This window comes from Pan paniscus, chromosome 10 (assembly GCF_029289425.2).
Source record: "Pan paniscus chromosome 10, NHGRI_mPanPan1-v2.0_pri, whole genome shotgun sequence".
In the NCBI taxonomy this organism is placed as follows: Eukaryota; Metazoa; Chordata; class Mammalia; order Primates; family Hominidae; genus Pan; species Pan paniscus.
Genome location: NC_073259.2, coordinates 118,902,561 through 118,926,389, shown reverse-complemented (window position 1 = coordinate 118,926,389; position 23,829 = coordinate 118,902,561). Strand labels below are relative to the sequence as shown.

Sequence of the window (23,829 nt, the reverse complement as noted above, 5' to 3'; positions counted from 1 at the left end):
GTTCGGAACTCCTGACCTCAGGTGATCCTCCCACCTCAGCCTCCCAAAGTGCTGGGATTACAGGCATGAGTCACGGCGCCCAGTCTCTTTTTTTTTTTTTTTTTTTTTTTAAGACAGGGTCTCGCTATGTTGCCCAGGCTGGTCTCAAACTCCTGGGCTCAAAGATCTTCCTGCTTCAGCCTCCCCAGTAACTTGACCACGGGCAACTGTGTAGGACTCAGAAAACTTTTCTTAAAGGGCCAGATGGTAAATATTTTAAGCTCCACGGACTAAGAGGTTATAACCAGGTACTCATACAATCATTTAAAATGTCAAAGCCATTCTTTGCTGGAAGACTATAAACAGATAGGCTGGATTTGGCCCTTGGCCTGTAATTTGCTACCCCTGGTCTACTCAAAGCCAGTTCTGGAAATTCTACTTCCCTGTGTCAGTGATTGACTGAAATGGGCATATATGCCAGCCATGGCTGATGAGGGGAAATCTGCCAGAGGGATTTTGTGAAATACTGTCTCCCATCTCATCTTCATGTCTTTGAATGTGGTTCTGTGAGGATGAATGTGGCTATGGCAGAAGCTGATGCCAGCTGATGACTGCTTTGGCAGTCACCTTGTGACCATGAGGAGCAGACCAGTAAAGAGGGTCAGAGAGAAAAAGACAAACCATCATTGCCGAGATGCTAAACCATCCCTGGAGGTTGGACATGGTGGCTCACGCCTGTAATCCCTGCACTTTAGGAGGCTGAGGTGGGCAGATCACTTAAGGTCAGGAGTTCAATACTAGCCTGGCTAACACGGTGAAACCCCATCTCTACTAAAAATACAAAAATTAGCCAGGCATGGTGGCACGTGTCTGTAATCCCAACTACTAGGGAGGCTGAGGCAGGAGAACTGCTTGAACCCGAGAGGCAAAGGTTGCAGTGGGCCGAGATTGTGCCACTGCACTCCAGCCTGGGCAACGGAGCAAGATTCTGTCTCAAAAAAAAAAAAAAAAATCCCTGGGATAGCCTATTTCCAGTCAGATATTTTGTTATGTGATAACAACATAATAACAACAAACCTCTACCCTCTCAATTAATACCACTTGAGAATTCTGTTACTTGCAGCCCAACCTTTCCTCACTGGTACATCATGCGAGTGGCAGCTCGGATGATCAGGTGTCAAGGGAACTGTTGGGTTTCACATAAACTGATGAGGCATATGAATGCTATTACGATGGATACTAGCCATGGTTTGGACTTCAGCTGGAACACACACACACACACACACACGTGTGTGTCACTCAAAGCGAGACTAAAGGGCTTCACCTGCCCCGACACACACAGTGGAGTCAGGCCCCCACTCTACTTTGGTGTCCCTTCTGTTCTGTGCACAGGCAGCGCCCCCAGTGCAAACCCTCACTAACTCACCAATGAAATAAAACAAACAGCTGGGCCTCAGTGCAAACCCTCACTAACTCACCAATGAAATAAAACAAACAGCTGGACGCCGTGGCTCATGCCTGTAATCCCAACACTTTGGGAGGCCAAGGCGGGTGGATCACCTGAGGTCAGGGGTTCGAGACCAGCCTGGCCAACATGGTGAAACTCCATCTCTACTAAAAATACAAAAATTAACCCGGCATGGTGGCGGGTACCTGTAATCTTAGCTACTCGGGAGGCTGAGGCAGGAGGATTGCTTGAATCCGAGAGGTGGAGGTTGCAGTGAGCTGAGATCACACCATTGCATTCCAGTCTGGGTGACAGAGTGAGATGGTCTCAAAAAAAGAAAAGAAAAAGAAAAGAAAGAAAACAACCAATTTGTTTTCCTATCCACAAAGGCGGCATCTCCAGACTGCGCCATCACCTGAAGGCAGGCCCGCCCCCACTAGAGTTGGGCCTGCAGTCCTCCAGCTCTGGCTCCCTGTTAAGGGAAGCTGTGGCATCAGCATTTCCTGGTGGCTCTCATGAGTACATTCAGAGTTGGATTTCCTTTGGAGTCTTTACGTCAGATGCTGCTTTTGTGATGCTGGGAGTCATTCAGCCTCTGCACAATGGGAGACATTCTCCAAGGTAACAGCTGGTGGAGAATTGTATTCCCTAAGCAAGATGCTGTCTTCCCATCGGCTTATTAACTATTTTGCGAGGAAGGCCAGGTAGGGCCTGGGGAGGTCCCCACCTCCAGTGACCTCCTGTGAGGACGAGGCTTTGCCCATCGAGGGTGGGCATAGGAGGAAGGGATTCTGGTAACTGCCACCCTGGAATGAAATTGGGCAAAGATGGTTTGCACTGGGCAGTGAGCCCCAGAAACTTCTGAGGACCCCACGCTGTGCTGCCTTTTCCTAATGCTTCTAAAGACCCATGGCCCCAGCTCTTCTTCAATTTTTCTCTTTATTCCCTTTATTGCCTCCTTTGTCACCTTTCAGTCATTTATTCATTCACCAGTGTTTATTAAACACCTGCTCTGGTGCCAGACAGCAGGGGTGGGTGATGATAATAATCAAGACAGAGGGTCTCTACCCTCTGAGAACTTACAATCTAGGACTGGAAACAAGCCACGGAGGGGGCGTCAAGCCCTAGGGGACGGGAGACACAAGATATTTCGGGCACGCACAGTAGGGGCATCTAGTGGGGAAAGATGAAGGGATGACGTCCCAGCAGAAATAGCATTTGAGGCCGGGCACAGTGGCTCACACCTGTAATCCCAGCACTTCGGAGGCGGAGGAGGGCAGATCACTTGAGGTCAGGAGCTCGAGACCAGCCTGGCCAACACAGTGGAATCCCATCTCTACTAAAAGTACAAAAAAAAAAAAATTAGCCAGGCACCTGTAGTCCCAACTACCCTGAAGGCTGAGGCAGGAGAATCGCTTGAACCCAGGAGGTGGAGGTTGCAGTGAGCCGAGATCGCACCACTACACTCCAGCCTGGGTGACAGAGTGAGACTCCATTTCAAAAAAAAAGAGCATTTGAGCTGAGACCTAAGTGATAAATAGGAGGTCTCCAAGCAAAGAGGACAGGGAAAGGCACTCCAGGCAGAGGGAATAGCACATGCAAAGTCCTGGAAGTGAGGGACAGCACTGTGGGCTTAAAGGACACGAAGAAGGCCTCAGCAGGTGGAACACAGAGCAGGTGGGGGCAGGGGAGGAGGTGAGAGAGGCAGGCAGAGCTGATGCAGCCCCACTGGGGAGTTGGGCCTTTATGGAAAGAACAACAGGAACTTTCTGAAGGGTTTGAAGCAGACAAAAGATGTGAAGAGATTTCCAGATTCATTCAGTAGTGATCTGGTTTGGCTCTGTGTCCCTCCCTAATCTCATGTTGAATGGTAATCCTCAGTGTTGGAGGAGGGACCTGGGGGAGACAATGGGATGGTGGGGGGTGGTTTTTCATGAATGGTTTGGCACCATCCCCCTTGGTATTGTCTTGGCGATAGTGAAATCTCATGAGATCTGGTTGTTTAAAAGTGTGTGGCGCCTCCCCCGTCTCTCTCTTCTTCCTGCTCTGGCCATGTGACGTACCTGCTCCCCCTTTGCCTTCCACCATGATTTATAAGTTTCCTGAGGCCTCCCCAGAAGCAGAAGCTGCTATGCTTCCTGTATAGCCTGCAGAACTGTAAGCCAATTAAACCTCTTTTCTTTATAAACTTCCTGTCTTGGCTGCATGCCGCGGCTCACGCCTGTCATCCCAGCACTTTGGGAGGCCAAGGTGGGTGGATCACCTGAGGTCAGGAGTTCGAGACCAGCCTGGGCAACATGGTGAAACCCCGTCTGTACTAAAATTACAAAATTAGCTGGGCGTGGGGGTGCCTGCCTGTAATCCCAGCTACACGGGAGACTGAAGCAGGAGAATTGCTTGAGCCTGGGAGGCAGAGGCTGCAGTGAACCAAGATCATGCCGCTGCACTCCAGCCTGGGCGACAGGAGTGAAACTCTGTCTCAAAAATAAATAAATAAATATTTAAAAATAAATAAATTACCTGTTTCAGCCGTTTCTTTATAGCAATTAATTAATACTATAATAGAAATAGTAAATGTTTACTGAGGATCTACTGTGTGCGGGACACTGGGACAGGCATGGGGTTGCGGGCAGGGGTGGCACTGTAGAGAACAAAACGGATGTGGTCCTCGCCCTTGTGAAGCTGTCAGGCTGCTTAGGGAGCCGTTAAACACCAGAATAAGGCATAATGACAATGGTGGGAAGAGCTATGAAGGGGGTACTGTGGGGAGCCATGGGATCCCCCACTTGCCCCCCAGACCCACTGCTCTGTGCCCCAACAGGCTGACCTGGCTGCGTCGCTGAGGGGCTCCCTTGCACTGAGGATCAGAGGGTTGGAAGAAAGAGGAGCCATTGCCCCTGGCTTGCCCCAGGCTCTCCAAGTTCCAGACCACTGCCCCCTCCCCCGCTGTTGCGAACCCTAGTGTTTCAATGTCCCTACTCATGCTCATGCCCACACCCTTGTAAATGGTTCCTGCATTAAACTCTTCTCAAAGTACCCCGCTGGGGGTGCTCTGGGTTCCAGCCAGAACCTGACTGACACAGGGAGGTATAAACTGGAGAGGGGGCACAGAAAAGGCCTCCTTGAGAAAGTCACATTTAAGTTGAGACCTGAAGGACAAGCGGGAGTGGGGGAAGGGGTGGGAGCGGGGGAGCATAAGCAAAGGCCCTGAGGTAGGCCAAGGCGTAGGCAGGGGCTAGATCACACAGGGCCTTTCAAGCCAGGGTAAGGGGCATGACCATTAATGCTGTCCTGCAAATACTTCCAGCTCTTTGCCTTCCAGATAATGAGAGGGTGGCCCTTCCCGGACCCCTTTGTGGATGGGTAGGATCACGTACATGACTATTTTCTCTTGCTTTTTCTTTTCTTTTTTTTGTTACCATAATTAGAAAACACGACTATTTTGAGCCCCTGGGTCATGAGCAGAAGTGACGTGTTTCAGCCAGGCACGGTGGCTCACGCCTGTAATCTCAGCACTTTGGGAGGCCGAAGCGGGAAGATCATTTGACATCAGGAGTTTGAGACCAGCCTGGCCAACATGGTGAAACACTATCTTTACTAAAATACAAAAATTAGCCAGCATGGTGGTGCACGCCTGTAATCCCAGCTACTCAGGTGGCTGAGGCATGAGAATCACTTGAACCCAGGAAGCAGAGGTTGCAGTGAGCCGAGATTGCACCACTGCATTCCAGCCTGGGCAAGACAGCAAGACTCTGTTTCAAAAAAAAAAAAGAAGTGACATGTTTCACTTCCAGACTGGAATATTCAATTGCCAGCATGAAACCCTCTAGAACTCTTTCTTTCCCATAATACCTGGCAATGTTCAAGATGGTGGCTATTCCTTCAGCCTAGTCCCAGTGTGAGAAGATATAAGGGCTCTTAGCCAACCCACAACAGTTACGTGTCATCAACAAGGAAGAAACCTTAAAGTTTTAAACCACTAAGAATGCGTGAGGGGGTGGCATTTATTCCTGCAGCATAACCAAGCCTCTCCTAACTGATAGGGTGCAGCTGTGGGGGTTTATTCAAGGTGCAGCAGGTGGCACTGGGGAGCATGGCGGAGGGATGGATTGGTATGGCTGAGCCTGGATACTGGAGCCCAGAGGTCTCAAGGGTAGTGAGACAATAGCAGCAGTCACATTTAGTGGGCTGTCCAGAGGAGATACTGTGATACAGGGGTGTCAGGTCTGGCCTAAGGCATCACGAATATGCACCCCAACTCCTCCCCTTTGCTCTGTGTTCTGGTTAACCCTGTAAGAGAAAGACCACACCTTCTCATCCAGTTCAGCCAACAGCAGTTTCAGGGATTTAATCAATGCCTCATAGTCCTCCTTAGTTTGCAGCAGGAGTCGCAGCTCCATGTAGTTCTTCTCACTCCGATTCATGTTCCTCGAGGATTTCATGAGACTCAACAGTAGGGTGATCTCATCCTGCTCTGTCTTCAGGGTCTTGATCTCCTTGCTGTTGGAAAAGCAGCCCATGATTAACCCCAAACCCCTAAGTTTAACTTGACGGAGCACTCCAGGCACATCAGCCCTGCAAGGAGACCGGGAGAGAGGAATTTCCCACCTGAGCAAGCAGGCAAAAGGGACGTGTCCAGGGTCTCAGATCCAGGTCTGGAAGCCTGATCACCTGAGACCTGGTTCACCATGATTTCCTGCTGCCCTGCCTTCTCTGAGGTGGGTATTTTCTCTAGGTAACAATTTGCAGCTGTGCCTGTCAAAACCCATTACCCAGACATGGAGGAAACCCCCACGTTCTCCTTTGCCAGCAACTCCCTGGCACCTGTCTGATTCTGCAGACCATCTTTCCAGACTTTACCGCCAATTATCTCCAGTAATGAGGAGCAGCAAACCATCAGGCAGGATTTTATTTTATTTATTTTATTTTTTTATTTTATTTTATTTTATATTTTGAGACAGAGTCTCACTCTGTTGCCCAGGCTGGAGTGCAGTGGCATGATCTCGGCTCACTGCAACCTCCACTTTCCAGGTTCAAGCGATTCTCCTGCTTCAGCCTCCTGAGTAGCTGGGACTACAGCCACAAGCCACCATGCCCGGTTACTTTTTGTATTTTTAGTAGAGACGGGTTTCGCCATGTTGGCCAGGCTGGTCTCGAACTACCAGCCTCATGTGATCCACCTGCCTCGGCCTCCCAAAGTGCTGAGATTACAGACATGAGCCACCGTGCCTGGCCAGGCAGGATTTTTCAAGTTTGCATCAACACAGGGATGCATAATAGCCTCTAAGCTCCACCAGTTTCTCTCCTTGGGGTGCTAATGAGGAAATGTCTACCGGGATGTGGGAAAACAGGGGGATTTGGAAAAGAGCAAAGGGAGCTTGAAAGACTGTATAATAGAACAAGGGGAAATGGCACAGAGGCTGAGTTTCTGGCAGTCTGGAGACTGACACCCACTCCCCAATGTGGTTTGCGGATCAGTAGCATGAATGTCCTTTGGAAACTTGGAGAAATGCAGAATCTCAGGTGCCCAACCTGAGACCAATTGGATCAGAATCTGCTTTATTACAGGATCAAGTGTCCAGATGCTTCAAAAGTTTTGGACACACTGCTATAGAACAGTGAAGAATGTTCTACAGGCCCGGCGCAGTGGTTTATGCCTGTAATCCCAGCACTTTAGGAGGCCGAGGCCAGTGGATCATGAGGTCAGGAGTTCGAGACCAGCCTGGCTAAGATGGTGAAACCCCATCTCTAGTAAAAATACAAAAAATTAGCCGGGGGTGGTGGTGGGCGCCTGTAATCCTAGCTACTCTGGAGGCTGAGGCAGAGAATTGCTTGAACCCAGGAGGCAGAGGTTGCAGGGAGTTGCGATCGCGCCACTGCACTCCAGCCTGGGAGACAGAGCAAGATTCCATCTCAACAATACAAAAACAAACAAACAAAAAAGAATGTTCTACAGGCCTGGCACAGTGGCTCACTCCTGTAACATCAGCACTTTGGGAGGCCGAGGCGGAAGGACTGCTTGAACTCAGGAGTTTGCGACCAGCCTGGACAACATAGTGAGGCCCTGTCTCTACAGAAAATATTAAAAGTAGCTGAGATGGGAGGATTGCTTGAGCCCAGGAGGCAGAGGTTGCAGTGAGCTGAGATCGTGCCACTGCATTCCAGCCTGGGAGACACACAGTGAGACCCTGTCTCAAAAAAAAAAAACAAAAAGAAAGAAAGGAAAATGTCCTAGGACAGGAGTTGGCAAACCAGCCAAAAAGTGAACCAACAGGCATGGCTGTGTGCCAATAGAGATTTAATTACAAAAAACCAGCAGCCAGCCAGATTTGGCCGTAGTTTGTAGATCCCATTCTAATAGGACGTTCTGCAGTGATGAAAATGTTCTCTATCTGAGGGGCCCATAGTATCCACTTAGGCACAAGTGATTGTTGAGCACTTGAAATGCGGCTATTTCAGCAGAACTAAATATTATTTTATTTTATTTATTTTAATTAATTACAAATGTAAATAGCCACATTTGGCCAGTGACCTGCTGTCTTCTCAACCAGCCTGGGGACTCTTCTGCCCTGCTTAAGCCCCTCCTGGAAGGAGGCCGGCGGGGGAAGCTGGGGCGAGTGTCTTTGTTAAGGTGGAGAGAAAAAAGAGAGTACAATACTCTACAAGAGTTAGATTTTCAGGGTGCCGTGGCTCATGCCTGTAATCCCAGCACTTTGGGAGGCCGAGGTAGGCAGATCACCTGAGGTCAGCAGTTCAAGACCAGCCTAGCCAACATGTCGAAACCCTTTCTCTACTAAAAATACAAAAATTAGCCAGGCATGGTGGGGGGGCGCCTGTAGTCCTAGCTACTCAGGAGGCTGAGGCAGGAGAATCGCTTGAACCTGGAAGGCAGAGGTTGCAGTGAGCCAAATTTGCACCACTGCACTACAGCTCGAGCAACAAAGCAAGACTCCATCTCAAAAAAAAAAAAAGAAAAAAAAAGAGGTTTTCAGAGAGGGTTGGTAAAAGCAAAAGGAAGGTGTCTCTGTCTTGCAGGCAAGGCCAGGACTGGTGTAAAGGGAGTGAAGTACCCCAAAACCTTAAGTTACTCCCTGAATGTTGTAAGCCAGGGTTGGCGCTGGGGAAAAGTGCTTCCTTAAATACTGTATAGGTGTTTCACTCTAAAGAACCTAAACTTGGCCTGGTGCGGTGGCTCATGCCTGTAATCCCAGCACTTTGGGAGGCCGAGGCGGGCGGATCACCTGAGGTCAGGAGTTTGAGACTAGCCTGACCAACATGGTGAAACCCCATCTCTACTAAAAATACAAAATCAGCTGGGTATGGTGGCACATGCCTATAATCCCAGCTACTCGGGAGACTGAGGCAGGAGAATTGCATGAACCCAGGAGGCACAGGTTGCAGTGAGCCAAGATCGCGCCATTGCACTCCAGCCTGGGCAACAAGAGCGAAACTCCATCTCAAAAAATAAATAAATAAAATAATAAGAACCTAAACTCTCCACTCTTCCACCCTCCTCCCCTTCAGTTCCATCAAAGTGAAACCAGATCAAATGGATTGACTTAGTAGAGCCAGAAGCCTGTGTGTGGGGTGCTGTTGGGGTGAAGAAGGGTTAAATTCAAGAAAAATTGTCAGAGACATATCAAAAGGAGGCATTTCCTGATGCCCACCAGAGGTAGGCTTGCAAATCAGGTCAGCCAGCCACAGATGTGCAGGTTGTGGCCTGCACAACCCTAGGAAGCACCACCAGCTTGAAAATACACCACTGTTTTGTAGATTTATTACACTTTTCTGGGAGACACTTTCTTGTTCTAACAAAATCTCTACATAATGACAATTTTTCCAACAGATGACAGTAAAGTGTCTTGAGAAAGTGTACCTTTTAAAAAAATTCACATGGAGGTCCCTTATGGGCTAGCCCTGGCCCTGAGTAAGTTGAATCCATGGAAAATCTAAAGAATCCCTTTTCAGGCCGGGCATGGTGGCTCACACCTGTAATCCTAGAACTTTGGGAGGCCTAGGCGGGCGGATTGCTTGAGCTCAGGAGTTTGAAACCAGCCTGGGCAACTTGGTGAAACCCCATCGATACAAAAAATTAGCCAGGCGTGCTGGCACACGCCTGTGATCCCAGCTACTCAGAAGGTTGAGGTCGGAGAATCGCTTGAGTCTGAGAGGCAGAAGTTGCAGTGAGCCAAGATGGCACCACTGCACTCCAGCCTGGGTTACAGAGCCAGACCCTGTCTCAAAAATAAAAATAAAAATAAAAATTCCTTTTCCCCATCCTGTGAACTTCTCATCTAACAGTAAGATTTCCTTTCTAACAATGGACAGTTTCTGCCTTTATAAACAATATGGATGCAGCTAAGGAATTACATTCCCTTGGAGGGAATCTAAGAAAGCCTGCTTAATGTTTGTGTATTCAACCCCAGGGAACACCTTTCTGTTGCCTGAAGAAATGATACACTCAGCTGGGCATGGTGGCTCACACCTGTAATCCCAGCACTTTAGGAGGCCGAGGTGGGTGGATCATCTGAGGACAGGAGTTTGAGACCAGCCTGGCCAACGTGGTGAAATCTTGCCTCTACTAAAAATACAAAAATTAGCCAGGCATGGTGATGGGCGCCTGTAATCCCAGCTACTCAGGAAGCTGAGGCAGGAGAATCACCTGAACCCGGGAGGCGGAGGTTGCAGTGAGCTGGGATCACGCCATTGCCAACTCCAGGTTGGGCGACAACAGTGAAACTCCATCTCCAAAAAAAAAAAAAAAGAAAGAAAAGAAATGATACACTCCAAAAAAGAAAAGAAAAGAAAAGAAATGATTGTAATTTCTGATGCAATCCAATTTCAAATATTCTATCTTGCAGTTCTCATAAGACACACAATTAGGAAACGTTGTTAGGGTTTCTGCCTTCTCTGGGAACTCCTCCACTTCCCTGGTAGGACCAAGGGAGTGACAGCCCCAGACATTTTTGTGTCCCTTGCCCTCTCAAGCCACAGCTGATTGGACCAGGAGGAGACCGCTAACCCAAGCTGAGCCTATCAGAGTTTCCGTCTCCCAGGAATGTGGTTGGAATTGATTCAAGACCCTCTCTCTGTGCAGCTGGTAAACTTGAGAGCTGGAGCAGCCACTTCCCACCAGCTGAGGCTGAAATTCAGAGAGAGAGAGAACAAAAGTCATGTGTGGAGAAAAACAGAAACCAGAACTCTTTCCTCAATTAGGTCCTTCCCTGAGATCTGGGTGCCCTGCCCCCCAGGGGTCCCCAAAACACCCTGCATTCTGACAAGAAATTCCCCCTCTTCACTGAAGCCATCTCAAGTGAGTTTCTCTTAAAACTAGGCTCTGCAGATAAAAGACCGTGGATCCTCCAATGGGGCTCAGAGGTGGCTCCCTGCCCCAGGGGTCACAGGACAGAAGACAAGCAACATGAAGCCCAACCCCAACTTTCCTCCAAGGTCACTCAGTGCGAAACTCCAACCATCACTTACTACTGACTCGCAATCTTCTGCTGGTTTCGGAACTTAAAAGACTTCCGGCTTTCCACCATCTTCCTGAACTGCTGCCTTAGCTTCCGGAGCTCTGCCTCCGCCTGCTGCTCTTTGGCCTTCTCCGAAGGTTCCTGGGGAGTGTCGGAGTCTTTTCTCCTGTTCTTCTTCAACTGGGGGAGATGGAGAGGAGTGGGAGGCTGTAGTGGGCCAGGTGGCTAGAGAAGCCCACAGATGGGCTTAAGAGTGAAGGGCAGTAGGGGTGGCTGGGCCATGGCTAGAAGTGGAAGACCTTCCCTTGGGTGATGTCAGCTGCTTGTCTATTACATGGAAAACCCACCCTGGCTTGCTAGGGTGGAGAGATGACTGACTTGTAATTGCATACTGTGGTGAGGGGAGGGTATTCTTTGGGGTTCTGGGTTCAAACTCTGACTGTGCCATCTAGTGGGAACTTGGGTGAGTCACTGGATGTCTCTGAGCCTCCAGCCTCCCACCTACAAAATGGGTGAGCACAGATCTGTTTGTCAGGATGAGACGAGCTAACATGTGTAAAGTGGACGGCACAGTGCCTGACCCCATAGTAGGTGCTCTGTGGCTGGGAGCTGGCATCACCTACCACAGACATCTTGAAGGAACCGCACTTTGCCTCCACTCAGACACTGTACCCAGAGAGCTCAAAGCCAGCGAGCCTTCCTCTCTCTCTCTGTCTCTCTGCAATGCCCTGTTCATGGTGGCAAAAGGAAGAGAACTTGTAAGCCACCCCTGCTGGGGGTGCAGGTCAGAACGGCACCTCCTCCCTCCCCCTGCCATCCCTTCCTCCACCCACACCTTGGCACATGAGGAGGATACCCAGATGGCTGCCCGGGTGTGACAAAAGGCACTTATTTGTTTTAAAGCAATGTTTTCCTGGAACCTGTTTCTCTCACCATTTATTATTAGGAGCTGGGCAGATGGTTCTGGCGTGTCAGTTACCCTCCTGCTCCCTGTGTACCCAAAGAGGGGGCAAAATGGCATCGGGGGCCGGGCATGGTGGCTTATGCCTGTAACCCAGCACTTTGGGAGGCCAAGGTCGGTAGATCACTTGAGGTCAGGAGTTCGATACCAGCCTGGTCAACATGGTGAAACCCTGTCTCTACAAAAAATACAAAAAAATTAGCCAGGCATGGTGGCACACACCTGTAATCCCAGTTACTCAGGAGGCTGAGGCAGAATTGCTTGAACCCTGGAGGCAAAGATTGCAGTGAGTGAGCCGAGATCGCGCCACTGCACTCCAGCCTGGGTGACAGAGTGAGACTCCATCTCACAAAAAAAAAGGCATCGGGGCAGTGTGTCCCCTGATGGGGTTAAATAGAAATGTGCCCAACTTCAATTGCAGCTGTCAGGGAATCCCCACCCTCCCATCTTAGAGCAGGAGTCAGTATTCTTATCATGTCACCACTTGAACTTCATCTAGCCCATAGTTATTCAGAGCAAGGGACAGCATTAATCCCACACATCACATCCTTTGAGGTTGTGAGACCCACTGCACAGCCAATTCCAGACTGCAGGAGCTGGGTTCCAAAAGCAGAAATTCCAGCTTTGCCACCATTGAGGGTCCTGCAATGCAATGGTTTAAAGCATTGGTTGTGCCAATCATCAGATCTCATTTCAAATTCCTCCAAAGCCACTTATTAACCTTGGGCAAGTCACTTCAGTTCTGTAGTCCTCATTTTCCTCACCTGGACAATGGAAGAAATTCTAGAAGCCATGTCATTGAGTGTGTAAGACACTCAGCACTGTGCTTGGGACAAGTGCTCAGTACACAGTGGCTAGGATGATATGGCAGGATATGGATTGTTTCAGAGGGTGAAGGTGCAAGGTGGTGAATGTTGATGAGGGTGAGAGGGGTGTTCCTCTATCTCCTGGTAACAATACCCTGAAGTTCCCATGGGAAGCCACACCTTCCTGCACTCCTGGGGGCTGACCATACCCCACCACCTTCAAGATTGGGGCATCTGACTCTGGATGGGAGAATCAGAGCACCAGATCCCAGTCAATCTGCATGATCTCAGCCCTCTAGCCTGGGATTTCTTCAGGGGTGGATGGGCACATGAAGCTAGCTAGTCCAACCAGAGTGAATGGTGGAATTTAAGCTGGAACACTCAAGAAGAGAGAGACTTTGTTTCCTGCTGCACTTGAACCTTGGTGGATAAGTCAGGAGGGGCTGACAGGCATCTTGCCTCTGCAAGAGGCTGAGAACCAAGCTAAAATGGAGGAGAGAAGACAAAATGAAGACAGACTGAATCTTGAGGCTTGAGAACATCATCCAAGCACCAGCATTTAGCCAAGCCTGAACATACCTCTGGGTAATGTCCAATTACAGAAATCAGTATATTCCATTAAAGCAACCTGAGATGCATTTTCTATTGCTTGCAACCAAATGAGTTCTCATACCTGAAGTACTACATCTATTTAGCACATAAACTGAGCCCCCACTGTATGCTACGCACTGTGTGGAATTCAGTGGTAAGTCAGCCTGCAAAGTGCCATAAATCCTGCCTATGACAAAATAGTAAAAAAGGCTCCACAAAGAAGATGACTTTTAACTTGGGTTTTGAGGAATGAATAGGAGTTCACCAGGCAGAGAAGAAAAGTTGGAGGTTGGGGGCGTATTCTGGGCAGAGAGAACTGCCCGGGCAAAGGGTGAGAAGAAAGTGACTGAAAGGAGTATTCAGAAAATGATTTGCGCTCAAGTATAGGCAATATCTAGTGGAAAGTGGCTAGCAAAGAGATCTGTAAAAGACTGGACGCTGCTTTTTATTTTTATTTATTTATTTATTTTTAGACAGAATTTCGCTGTTGTTGCCTAGGCTGGAGTGCAATGGCACAATCTCGGCTCACTGCAACCTCTGCCTCCCGGGTTCAAGCGATTCTCCTGCCTCAGCCTCCCAAGTAGCTGGGATTACAGGCACGCACCACCATGCCCGGCTAATTTTGTATTTTTAGTAGAGACGGGGTTTCACCATTTTGGTCAGGCTGGTCTCGAATTTATGACCTCAGGTGATCCACCCACCTCGGCCTCCCAAAGTGCTGGGATTACAGGCGTGAACCACCATGTCCAGCCTGGATGCTTCTTAAAAGCAAGGATGAGATAGATCAGCCTGGAAGAGATCAGTTCATTGCCTCCCCAACAGTTGCTTCCCTCCATGTGGCATTGTTGTGTGAGTTAGCTGCCCAACCAGAGCTTCGCCTCCCTGCTCCTCTCGGATCCAGGCAGGGCTCTCTGATGAATTCTCACCAATGGGATGTGAGCAGAGGGGAAGTCTGTCACTTTCAGATCATGACTTTTAAGAAGTGGATGTGACCTTTCCATCCTTTCTTGCCTCATCTGACATTTATAGGAGGCAGAGCCACAAGACAGGTCCCCAGATCTACTTGTAGAAGAAGTCACCTGCCAACCATGAACATCCTCATTGGGCTGTTACACAAATGCGAAATTAACTTCTCTTGTGTTAAGCCAGTGAAATGTGGGGATGTATTTGTTACAGCAGCTAGCATGCCTCAGAGAATACCCTAACTTCTTTCTGCCTAATACAAATCTGATTTTGTACCCCTTCAATGTGCCCAGTCCCAGAGGATGACTCATGATTGGTTCCTGCTAATCGTGGTAACCCCACTTCCCTTTGTCAATGATTGGTCTAATGATAGACATGTGACCCAGATATGGCCAATGAGACATAAGGAGAAGTATATTCCATTCCTTTGGGACAAAAAGTGAGAACTTGGGCTGGGCGCAGTGGCTCACGCCTGTAATCCCAGCACTTTGAGAGGCCAAGGCAGGCAGATCACTTGGGGTCAGGAGACTGAGACCAGCCTGGCCAACATGGTGAAACCCCGTCTCTACTAAAAATACAAAAATTAGCTGGGCATGGTAGTGGGCACCTGTAATCCCAGCTACTCAAGAGGCTGAGGCAGGAGAATCGCTTGAGCCTGGGAGATGGAGGTTGCAGTGAGCTGAGATCGCGCCACTGCACTCTAGCCTGGGCAACAGAGTAAGACTCCGTCTCAAAAAAAAAAAAAAAAGAAGTGAGAGCTTGTTCGTGTTCCTCTCTCCTTCTGCTTTTAGAAATTATTGTGAAGGCATGCGTGATGGTGCAGTGGCAACCATCCCATGACCATGAAGAGAAATATCACCGTCACACCTAAAGACAGCAAAGAGGAAAGATAGGAAAAAATTTAGGTCCTAACTGACACTGTTGGCTACTGCCCCATCCCAGGAACTGCCTACCTCTAGACATCATGTTAGGTGAAATAACAAGAGTCACTGTTGTTTAAGGCAGTCACCAAATATTTTGTTCATTGAAACCTAAAGCATTCCTAACTGACATGGTCCATACCTTGAAAATGGTTCTCAGGTTAACGGGTGATAGGAAAATAGTGGCTGGTAATGTAGGAACCTCTGGATTTTCCCTGATGTTTTTGAGGGTTTGGGGGCCAACTGCATTGTCTGATGTTGGGAAATTCCCACAGGCAGGGAAGTGGTATAAGACAATGGTTCTGTATCTTGATCATTTCTGGAAGAGTCCTCCAGGTAGGGGTAGAAGCTGTAGGAGGATTTACCTGACTAACAAGGTTTGGGCAAAGGATGCTCTCTCTGGGACCTCTTTCAACCCTGGAATTTGGGGCAGCTCCAATTTCATATTGTCCAGGAGCTGTTCTATGTTCCAGGGCCCTTTGGGTCCTAAGTGGATTTGTAACACACCATCTTAATAACATGAAATGGGTATACCTGACCTTCACTGACAGTGTGATTTGACCTCTCTGAGCCTCAGTTTCCTCATCTGTAGAATGGGGATACCCACACCCATATCTCAGCGTAAAATAATGTCTGTAAAGTGGTTAGCATAGTGCCTAGCTCATGACAGACGCTGGGTGAACGTAGCCTGTTTGTGAAGTGGGATTTTCAAGTACCAGTCTGTCTGGCCCATGAGATCATTGGCTGGGTTATGCACCATTCTCCAGGAACCAAAAGCTCCATCACCTCCTGCCTTTTTGCTGATCCATATGCGCATACATAGTCACTCTTCCCTAGGGTGCTGGCTTCTCTTCAGGTTCCAGATGTTAACCCAGGCCTTTCCCTTTCGATCAGTGCCCTCTGGGATGGGCTCCTACATTCCCTGGGGAACAGATCCACCCCCTCACCCCCATCCTCATAGCTTGGCCTGCAGAGCATCTCCCGGATGTCCTGACCCCTGGCTTACCACCCTCTCATTCAAGGGTCTCAAACTCACAGCCCATGGGGCCAATTCAACCTACCTCCAGTTCTGTTCCACAGTGTTTCAAAACATAAATGTGGGTCATGCACTCACTCTCCTGGCCACAGGCCCCACTCCTCCCTATTGGCTAACCTCCCCTCCCCACAATTCTCACATTTTCTGTAACTGCCTAGAGCCAGCAGGAATCTGAATTTGCAGTTCCTGGTAGGAATCTAAAAGCTGCCCACTTCTGGGGAACAGCGTGTGTGAGGAAAAGTGCAGAGAAGCCCAGCGGCCCAGGTCAGGGGACGTCAGGCAAGGGCCTCCTGCTCCTTGGGCCTCAGTCTATTCACCACAGCATCCATAGTCCTGGGCGCATGGGCAGCTCTTGGCAAATACAGTTTGAATGAATGAAGTTTCCTCCAGGCAGAGATCATCTTCATTTATCTAATATCTAATTAGGCCTGCACCTCATCTGCTTCTGAATTTTAACAACCTGCCTTTAAAAGACAAGCCTGCCCCCGAAGGATTCCCTAGGGACCTTGGGACAGGCAGCTATGTGGATCATATTGAGCCAGGGCTGCACAACCTGGAATTAAACATGTGCTTAGGGCACTAGCCAAACAGGAGCACAGAAACACATACACAGTTTGTTGTTGTTGTTGTTGTTGTTGTTGTTGTTTTTCTTGTTTGTTTTGTTTTTTGTTTTTTAAGGATTATTATGGGAGGAAAATAAAAATTTGTTGAACTTTTTTTTTTTTTTCCTTTTTTGAGACAGGGTCTCTCTCTCTCTCTCTGTCACCCAGGCTAGCGTGCAGTGGTTCAATCTCGGCTCACTGCAGCCTCAACCTTCCCGGGCTTAAGCGATCCTCCCCCTTCAGCCTCCCAAGAAGCTGGGACTACAAGTGGCACCACCACGCCCGGCTAAGTTTTTAAATATTTTGTAAAGACGAATTTGCCCGAGCTGGTCTCGAACCCCTGGGCTCAAGCGATCCTCTTGCCTCAGCCTCCCAAAGTGCTAGAATTACAGGCATGAGCCACCTCGCGAGGCTCTGGAGTTATTTTACACACTACAATTTATTTATGCATGATTGCGGGAGACCCTGATACTTTCAAGGCTGAGGGCAGCGAGATCTGAATGGACTGGGGACCGCGACCGCTCTTTCCTTTTCCCTGGCAGGGGGAGCTGTGGCGCAGCAGGCGCGGCCGGGCGGGCAGCGAAACTTACCAATGGCGGGGCCCGGACTGCTTGTCCGTGGCTGCTCGGGCCGCTTGTCCGACGGCTGCTGCAACTGCGCTTCCGACGGTGCCGGGAGGACTGCTTGCTGCGCGGCCTCGCTGCGCCACACCCCCAGCCCCACGCCCGGGCGTTCTGGGACCCCTGGAACGGGCGCCTTTGTGACTCGCACAAACATGGACGTTCTCCCCTGCAAGTCCACTGGGAGGGCACAGGGCCCTCGGGAGGAGAGGACAAGAGCAGCTGGTTGGAGGGAAGCTTTTGGTTGGGGGAGAGGGGCGACACACTCTCCAGCGACCCCTTACCAGACTACCCGGACCCTCATGACGCTAAGTGACTTCTTGAGTCAATCAACAGTCTTAGCCCCTCCCTCGGCCAACGCCATGGAATCGCTGGTCCACCTCGCCCCTCACACCCCATTCACCGTCTTCTTAGCCTACACCTACACTCATGCTCACAGCAGCCCTGCTAGGTACAGACTTCACACGCAGCTAACTCAAAGGAGCCCAGTTTTCCCTACTCTGAAAAATAAAATAAAATAAGAATAAATTTTTTAAAATGTTGGGGGGGGAAGAGAAATATTTCATGAGAAAAATAACTTCATCAGTGCAGGAGAATTTTCTTCAGAACATCCACCTGACCCCCACCCACTGTGAGCATAACACGGGAACCCAAGTGTGATCCAGGCAAGTGAGCTTTTCACTGCCCTAACGGAGTTTAGTGGTTTAAAGATACACATTTTTCATACAATCGGCCCTGAAACACAAGTCAGCTACTTTCTCTGGGGCTAAGCTCTAGAAACAATCACAGAATTAATGGAAAATTATTGGGGGTACCTGTTTTCTACAGTAATTTTGATTCCATGTGATTTCCACTTTAACTCCTAGCCCCCTGAGTGGATTGTAGTAGCTCAGCCCTGCTAAGGTCTCCACTTCATCCGTAAATTCTTGGGACAGGATGTGTTTTAGAACTTACCATATTTTGGAGGCCAGGTGCGCTGGCTCGTGCCTATAATCCTAGCACTTTGGGAGGCTGAGGCGGGTAGATCATTTAAGGTCAGGAGCTCAAGACCAGCCTGGCCAACATGGTGAAACCGTGTGTATTTCTTTTTTTTTTTTTTTTTTTTTTGTATTTCTACTAAAAATACAACAAATTTAGCCTGGCATGGTGGCACACACCTGGTGGGTGCCTGTAGTCTCTGCTACTCGGGAGGCTAGGGCAGGAGAATTGCTTGAACCCAGGAGGCAAAGGTTGCCGTGAGCCAAGATCACACTCACTGCAGCCTGGGTGACAGAGTGAGACTCCGTTTCAAAAAAAAAAAAAAAACTTACCATGTTTTTGGTTTCAGAAAGATAATATGGTACGCAAGGGAGTATGTTGCCCCTAATGTTGCTGGCAGCCACGTTGTAACCATGAGGGAAGTCAGTGGGACAGTATATTACATACAGGGTTCGGGCCACACAGTCCAGATCAAACGAATTACCATTTCTGCAAGGAAACATCAATATTCATGTCAAGTAAGATAAGGATAGATTATGAACAGCTACATGTCAGGCCTTGCCTCCAAATGATTCATATGAAGTGTTTTGGATACACTTGACCATCCTTATTTTACAGATGGGGAAACAGACTTAGAGAAACCGAGTTTTGCAGTCAGTGGAGCAGCCAGGATTTGAACCCAAGGCTCCCTGTCTCTAGAGCCCCACGCTTTTCCACACCCTGACTGAAACCACAGCCCCAAAGCTGAGCAGCCCTGCAAGCTGATATCTCCCATCTCTGATATTTAAAGGGCTGCTCCAGCACTCAGCTCCATGCAGAGCCCAATGACTCACACATTTCAAGTGTCAACGACTGAAAAATGATTAAGTTCAATTAGGTTCAGGACTTGTTAAAAATAGACCTTCCTCCGACAAATTTACTCTCTTTGTCTTTATGGGCGCAGCTCTCAGCAGCCCCCATGCAGAGACGTATCAGGCTTTTTTAATTAGAACATGTCAGAATCGATTCTGCTAAAGGGACCTTCTGCTTCATCAGCGGGACTTGGAGCAGGGTGAGATGCCAGCTTGCCAAAGCGATGAGCCAGCGGTGGGAAATGTTGGCGACAGCAGAGCCTCCAGAACACAGGAGGAAATTAGAGCCAAGCCGCAGAGGGACCAGGAAGAGGCATTTGGACGCAGACCAGAAAACTGACAGTCCAAGTGACTCTTTGGTTACAAAAATCAGAAACCCATTCGAACTATCTCAAAATGAATTTTTTTCTTTGGCCTCCTCATCTGTTTCCCTTTCCTTCTTCCCAGCCGATCCCAATTTGTTCAGGTAACAGTCCTTCCCCATTGAGCCTATGTAACCAGGAGCAATTGAGTTTTACACACACCTCCAAGGTAGATCTCCATTAGTGTTAGCAAATCACAGCCATCCCATCCTCCTCCTTGCCAATGACTGGGAATCTAAGTTTAAGCCAATTAGTGCATAGCATTCTCCCAGAAACTTCTACTGGTCCAGGAATAGGCGTGCAACTGACAGTGGCCTATCAGACAGAAAGGAAGAACTTGGGGTGGAGGGAGATGCTTTTCTACCCTTATGGATGCAAACAAGAAAGCATGTTGCCCCTCATGTTGCTGACAGCCCTCTGGCAACTATGAGGGAAGCCAGTGTGAGATCAAGGCTAACACACGATGGAGGGAGGAGCCTAGGGAGAATTACAGAACAATGTGGCTGGCACCCTGATCATACCTTGCCTGAAACCCACCTTATGAACAATAGGAACTCTGCATTTCCTATTATGTGAATGAATATGTTTTCTTGTTTTTTAAGCCAGTGTGGATTGCAGTTTCTGTTTCTTTCATCTAAAGCATGCTGCATCGTATGAATGCTAGGGCTATCTCACGAAGGTTGGAGGCAGATCCCATGAGGAACAAGAACCCAGAACTATTAAACTGTCAGAAACCAAGGCAGCTCCTCCCTCTAGCCCTCTCTGGAACCACCTGGTCTCTCAACTTGGCCTCTTTTTTTAAGGACTATTTTCTCTGCTGTCCCCTCTTCCTCCCATCTTGCTTCTTATAAGTTCCCATTTTAGAACTCAGTTTAAAAAAAAAAAATCAATGTCCTCATCTCAACTTCCTCATCTCTTCCCAAGAGATGCTCCAATGTCCTCCTCTCTTCCCAAGAGAACACGATTGTCCTAGTCTAGATTTGATGTCCTGGCCCAATGATGTGGGTCCAGGGGGCCATGGTCAGGTGGTCCCCAACAGGGAATGTGAAAATAATTCTCACCAGGTGCAGTGGCTCATGCCTGTAATCCCAGCACTTTGGGAGGTCAAGGTGGGTTGATCGCTTGAGCCCAGGAGTTCGAGACCAGCCTGGGCAACATGGCAAGACTCTGTCTCTGCAAAAAATACAAAAATTAGCTGGGAATGGTGGCATGCACCTGTAGTCCTAACTACTCAGGAGGCTAAGACAGGAGGAACACCTGAGCCTGGCAGTTCGAGGCTGCAATGAGCTACGATCATGCTGCTGCACTCCAACCTGGGTGACAGAGCAATACCCTGTCTCAGAAAAATAAAAAATAAAAAAAATTCTTAGAAAAGGGGGCACAGGCAGGGAGGGCGCAGTAGTGTAATGGAGAGAACTGCTCTGCTTTGCACCCTGAGAAAAGCAAATAGACCTCTCTGAGCCTCAATTTCTTGTGACTGCCAGGACCAAATTGAGAACTTTAAAGTCTGCAAAGGTTGTGAAACATTTCACCCCACCTATGACATTCAATAAAAACAGTACCGATCCACAAGCTAAGTGTCAAGTAGTCTGGATTCCGACTTCTGCTGTCATGTGTATTGAATAACATAACAAATCATTTTGGGGGAAAAAAAAGTGTGGGTGCCTCAACTTCACTGGTGCCATTAGTCTCACTTCATTTGTTTTCTTGGTAACAAATAAACTGTTGTTGTTCCTCAGCGAAGGAGGCCACTCCAGCCCCTTCCATCTTCCCCTGCCCTGCTGAGTGGCGTAATCTCCACGCCTGTGGTATTCGAGGTCCCCCAATCCTCCTTCCTTCTGTGGCGGATTGGACAAGAAGAGAACACCTCACGCAAGTTAAACCAATCAGAGCTTCTTTCCCAGGAAATGGAATCTGGACACAAAATTCCCTGGGAAGCAAAGGACTGATGAATAGGTTCATGAGGTGTTGGGTGCTGGAGCCAACAGACTGTGTGAAGTCAGGCCAGGGTAGCCTTCTTTTGCCAAGTCTACATTGCCGTGGCCACACAGGCAGACCGTGCACAAAGCCCTTCCTCACATTTTCCCTGCTAGCAAAGTCCTGATTTTTATTCTAGACTTGGGTGGAGGACCCTGGATCTCACAGGTCTCAAGATCTCATCGAGCCCACCTGAGATCTCAGGGTGGCCAATGAGAGGGGAAGTCCACTGGGAGAACTTGGGACAGGTGCTGGCCGAATGTCTCCAGTCCTCAGAGTCCATGGTGTAAGCTGAAGCGCATGGGCCCACAGGTGGAGGGAGGTGAGTTCTGTTCCCACTGCAGAGCCACCAAGCCCACCGGATCATCTGTGGACTGCCTAATGGCCTTCAATGCATTCCACGTCCACTTAAGCCAGCTGGAGAGGATTCTGTTGTTTGCAACCAAGAACTATCAGATACAGCCTTCCCCTTCCAGAACCAGGAGCTTCAGGGGCTGCAGGTTATGGTGCAGATATGGCCAAGTCCAAGAACCACACTGCAGACAACCAGTCCCAAAAACAGCACAGAAATGGCATCAAAAAATTCTGATCACAGGCCGGGTATGGTGACTCATACCTGTAATCCCAGCACTTTGGGAGGCCAAGGTGGAAAGATCACTAAAGGTCAGGACTTTGAGACCAGCCTGGCCAACATGGTGAGAGCCTGTCTCTACTAAAAATACAAAAAACTTAGCCGGGCATGGTGGCATGCACCTGTAGTCCCAGCTACTCAGGAGGCTGAGGCAGGAGAATCGCTTGAACCTGGGTGGCAGAGGTTACAGTGAGCTGAGATTGCACCATTGCACTCCAGCCTGAGTGACCGAGGGAGGCTCTGTCTCAAACAAACAAACAAAAAACAAATTCTGATCGCAAAGATATGAATCTCTTTAGGGGGTGGACCCTAAGTTCCTGAGGAACATGCGCTTTGCCAAGAAGCACAACAAAAAGAGCCTGAAGAAGATGCAGGCCAACAATGCCAAGGCCATGGGTGCACGTGCCGAGGCTATCAAGGCCCTGGCAAAGCCCGAGGAGGCTAAGCCCAAGATCCCAAAGGGCATCAGCCACAAGCTTGATCGACCTGCCTGCATCACCCACTCCAAGCTTGGGAAGCTCCATCAACCTGCCTGCATCACCCCACTGGAGTGCAGTGGTGAGATCTCAGCTCACTGCAACCTCTGCCTCCCAGGTTCAAGTGATTCTCCTGCCTTGTGCTGGCACTGCCAAGCGTCTCAGGCTCTGTCGGCCAAAGGCCAAGGCCAAGGATCAAACCAAGGCTTGGGGTCCAGCTTCACTTCCAGCTCAGGCTCCCGAAGGCACCCAGGCCCTGACAAAGGCTTCACAGTAGAGGTCTCTGTCTGCCTACATGAGGATGGAAGGACTGGTGTGACCCCTGGGCTGTCATCCCCATGGGACTATTGTCCTCCTGTGCTCTTTGTACAAATAAACTGAGGCAGGAAAGAAAAAAGAACTATCAGATACAGAGACCGTGGCCATTGTTGACATCCAAAGTTTCCAATTCTTCCCTAGTGGGATCCAGAATTGCACCCCTCTTGGCCTCCCTTCCAATTGTCAGAGGCATTTGAATCAAAGCAACTCCATCTTGAGTAGGGGCTGGGTAAAATAAGGCTAAGACCTACTGGGCTGCATTCCTAAATGGTTAAGGCATTCTAAGTCACAGGATGAGATAGGAGGATAGCACAAGATACAGATCATAAAGACCTTGCTGATAAAACAGTTTGCAGAAAAGCAGCCGGCTAAAATCCACCAAATACAAGATGGCGACGAGTGTTCTCTGGTCGTCCTCATTGCTGCTCTCCCACCAGCGTCATGACAGTTTATAAATGCCATGGCAATGTCAGGAAGTTACCCTATATGATCTAAAAAAGGGAGACATGAATAATCCACCCCTTGTTTAGCATATCATCAAGAAATAACCATAAAAATGGGCAATCAGCAGACCTCGGGACAGCTCTGTCTATGGAGTAGCCATTCTTTTATCCCTTTACTTTCTTAATAAACTTGCTGTCACTTTACTCTATGGACTCACTCTGAATTCATTCTTGCAGGAGATCCAAGAACCCTCTCTTGGGGTCTGGATCCGGATCCCTTTCCTGTAACACAGTGAGGCACAATGGCACAGTGGACAGAATGCTGGAGTCCTGGATCTGCCACTGGTTTGCTGTGTGCCCCTAGAAAAGCAAATAGACTTCTCTGAGCCTTGATT

General features: G+C 48.9%; 2 protein-coding genes across 5 annotated transcripts in view; one reads left to right on the top strand and one right to left on the bottom strand.

Moving 5' to 3' along the window:
- The window catches only part of CCDC63 (coiled-coil domain containing 63), a 64,618-nt gene extending 46,932 nt beyond the window's left edge, over positions 1-17,686 (bottom strand). For 2 of the 4 annotated variants that reach the window (XM_034934488.3, XM_055096139.2), the window contains exons 1-3: positions 11,523-11,622; positions 10,910-11,079; positions 5,737-5,926 (exon numbers count right to left, since the gene is read on the bottom strand). In XM_034934488.3, the coding sequence (XP_034790379.1) occupies positions 5,737-5,926; positions 10,910-11,079; positions 11,523-11,531 (369 nt within the window). In that variant the 5' untranslated portion in view covers positions 11,532-11,622. Of the gene's footprint in view, positions 1-5,736; positions 5,927-10,909; positions 11,080-11,522; positions 11,623-17,368 lie in introns of those variants that run through there. The other 2 variants (XM_034934489.2, XM_057299526.1) reach the window with 2 other exon arrangements.
- A 4,394-nt stretch (positions 17,687-22,080) lies between these two features.
- Positions 22,081-22,950, top strand: LOC100974549 (large ribosomal subunit protein eL29-like). Its single transcript, XM_034935021.1, is given in 3 exon segments — positions 22,081-22,148; positions 22,457-22,722; positions 22,814-22,950. Coding segments are annotated over 3 exon segments (471 nt in total).
- The last annotated feature ends 879 nt before the right edge of the window (positions 22,951-23,829 follow it).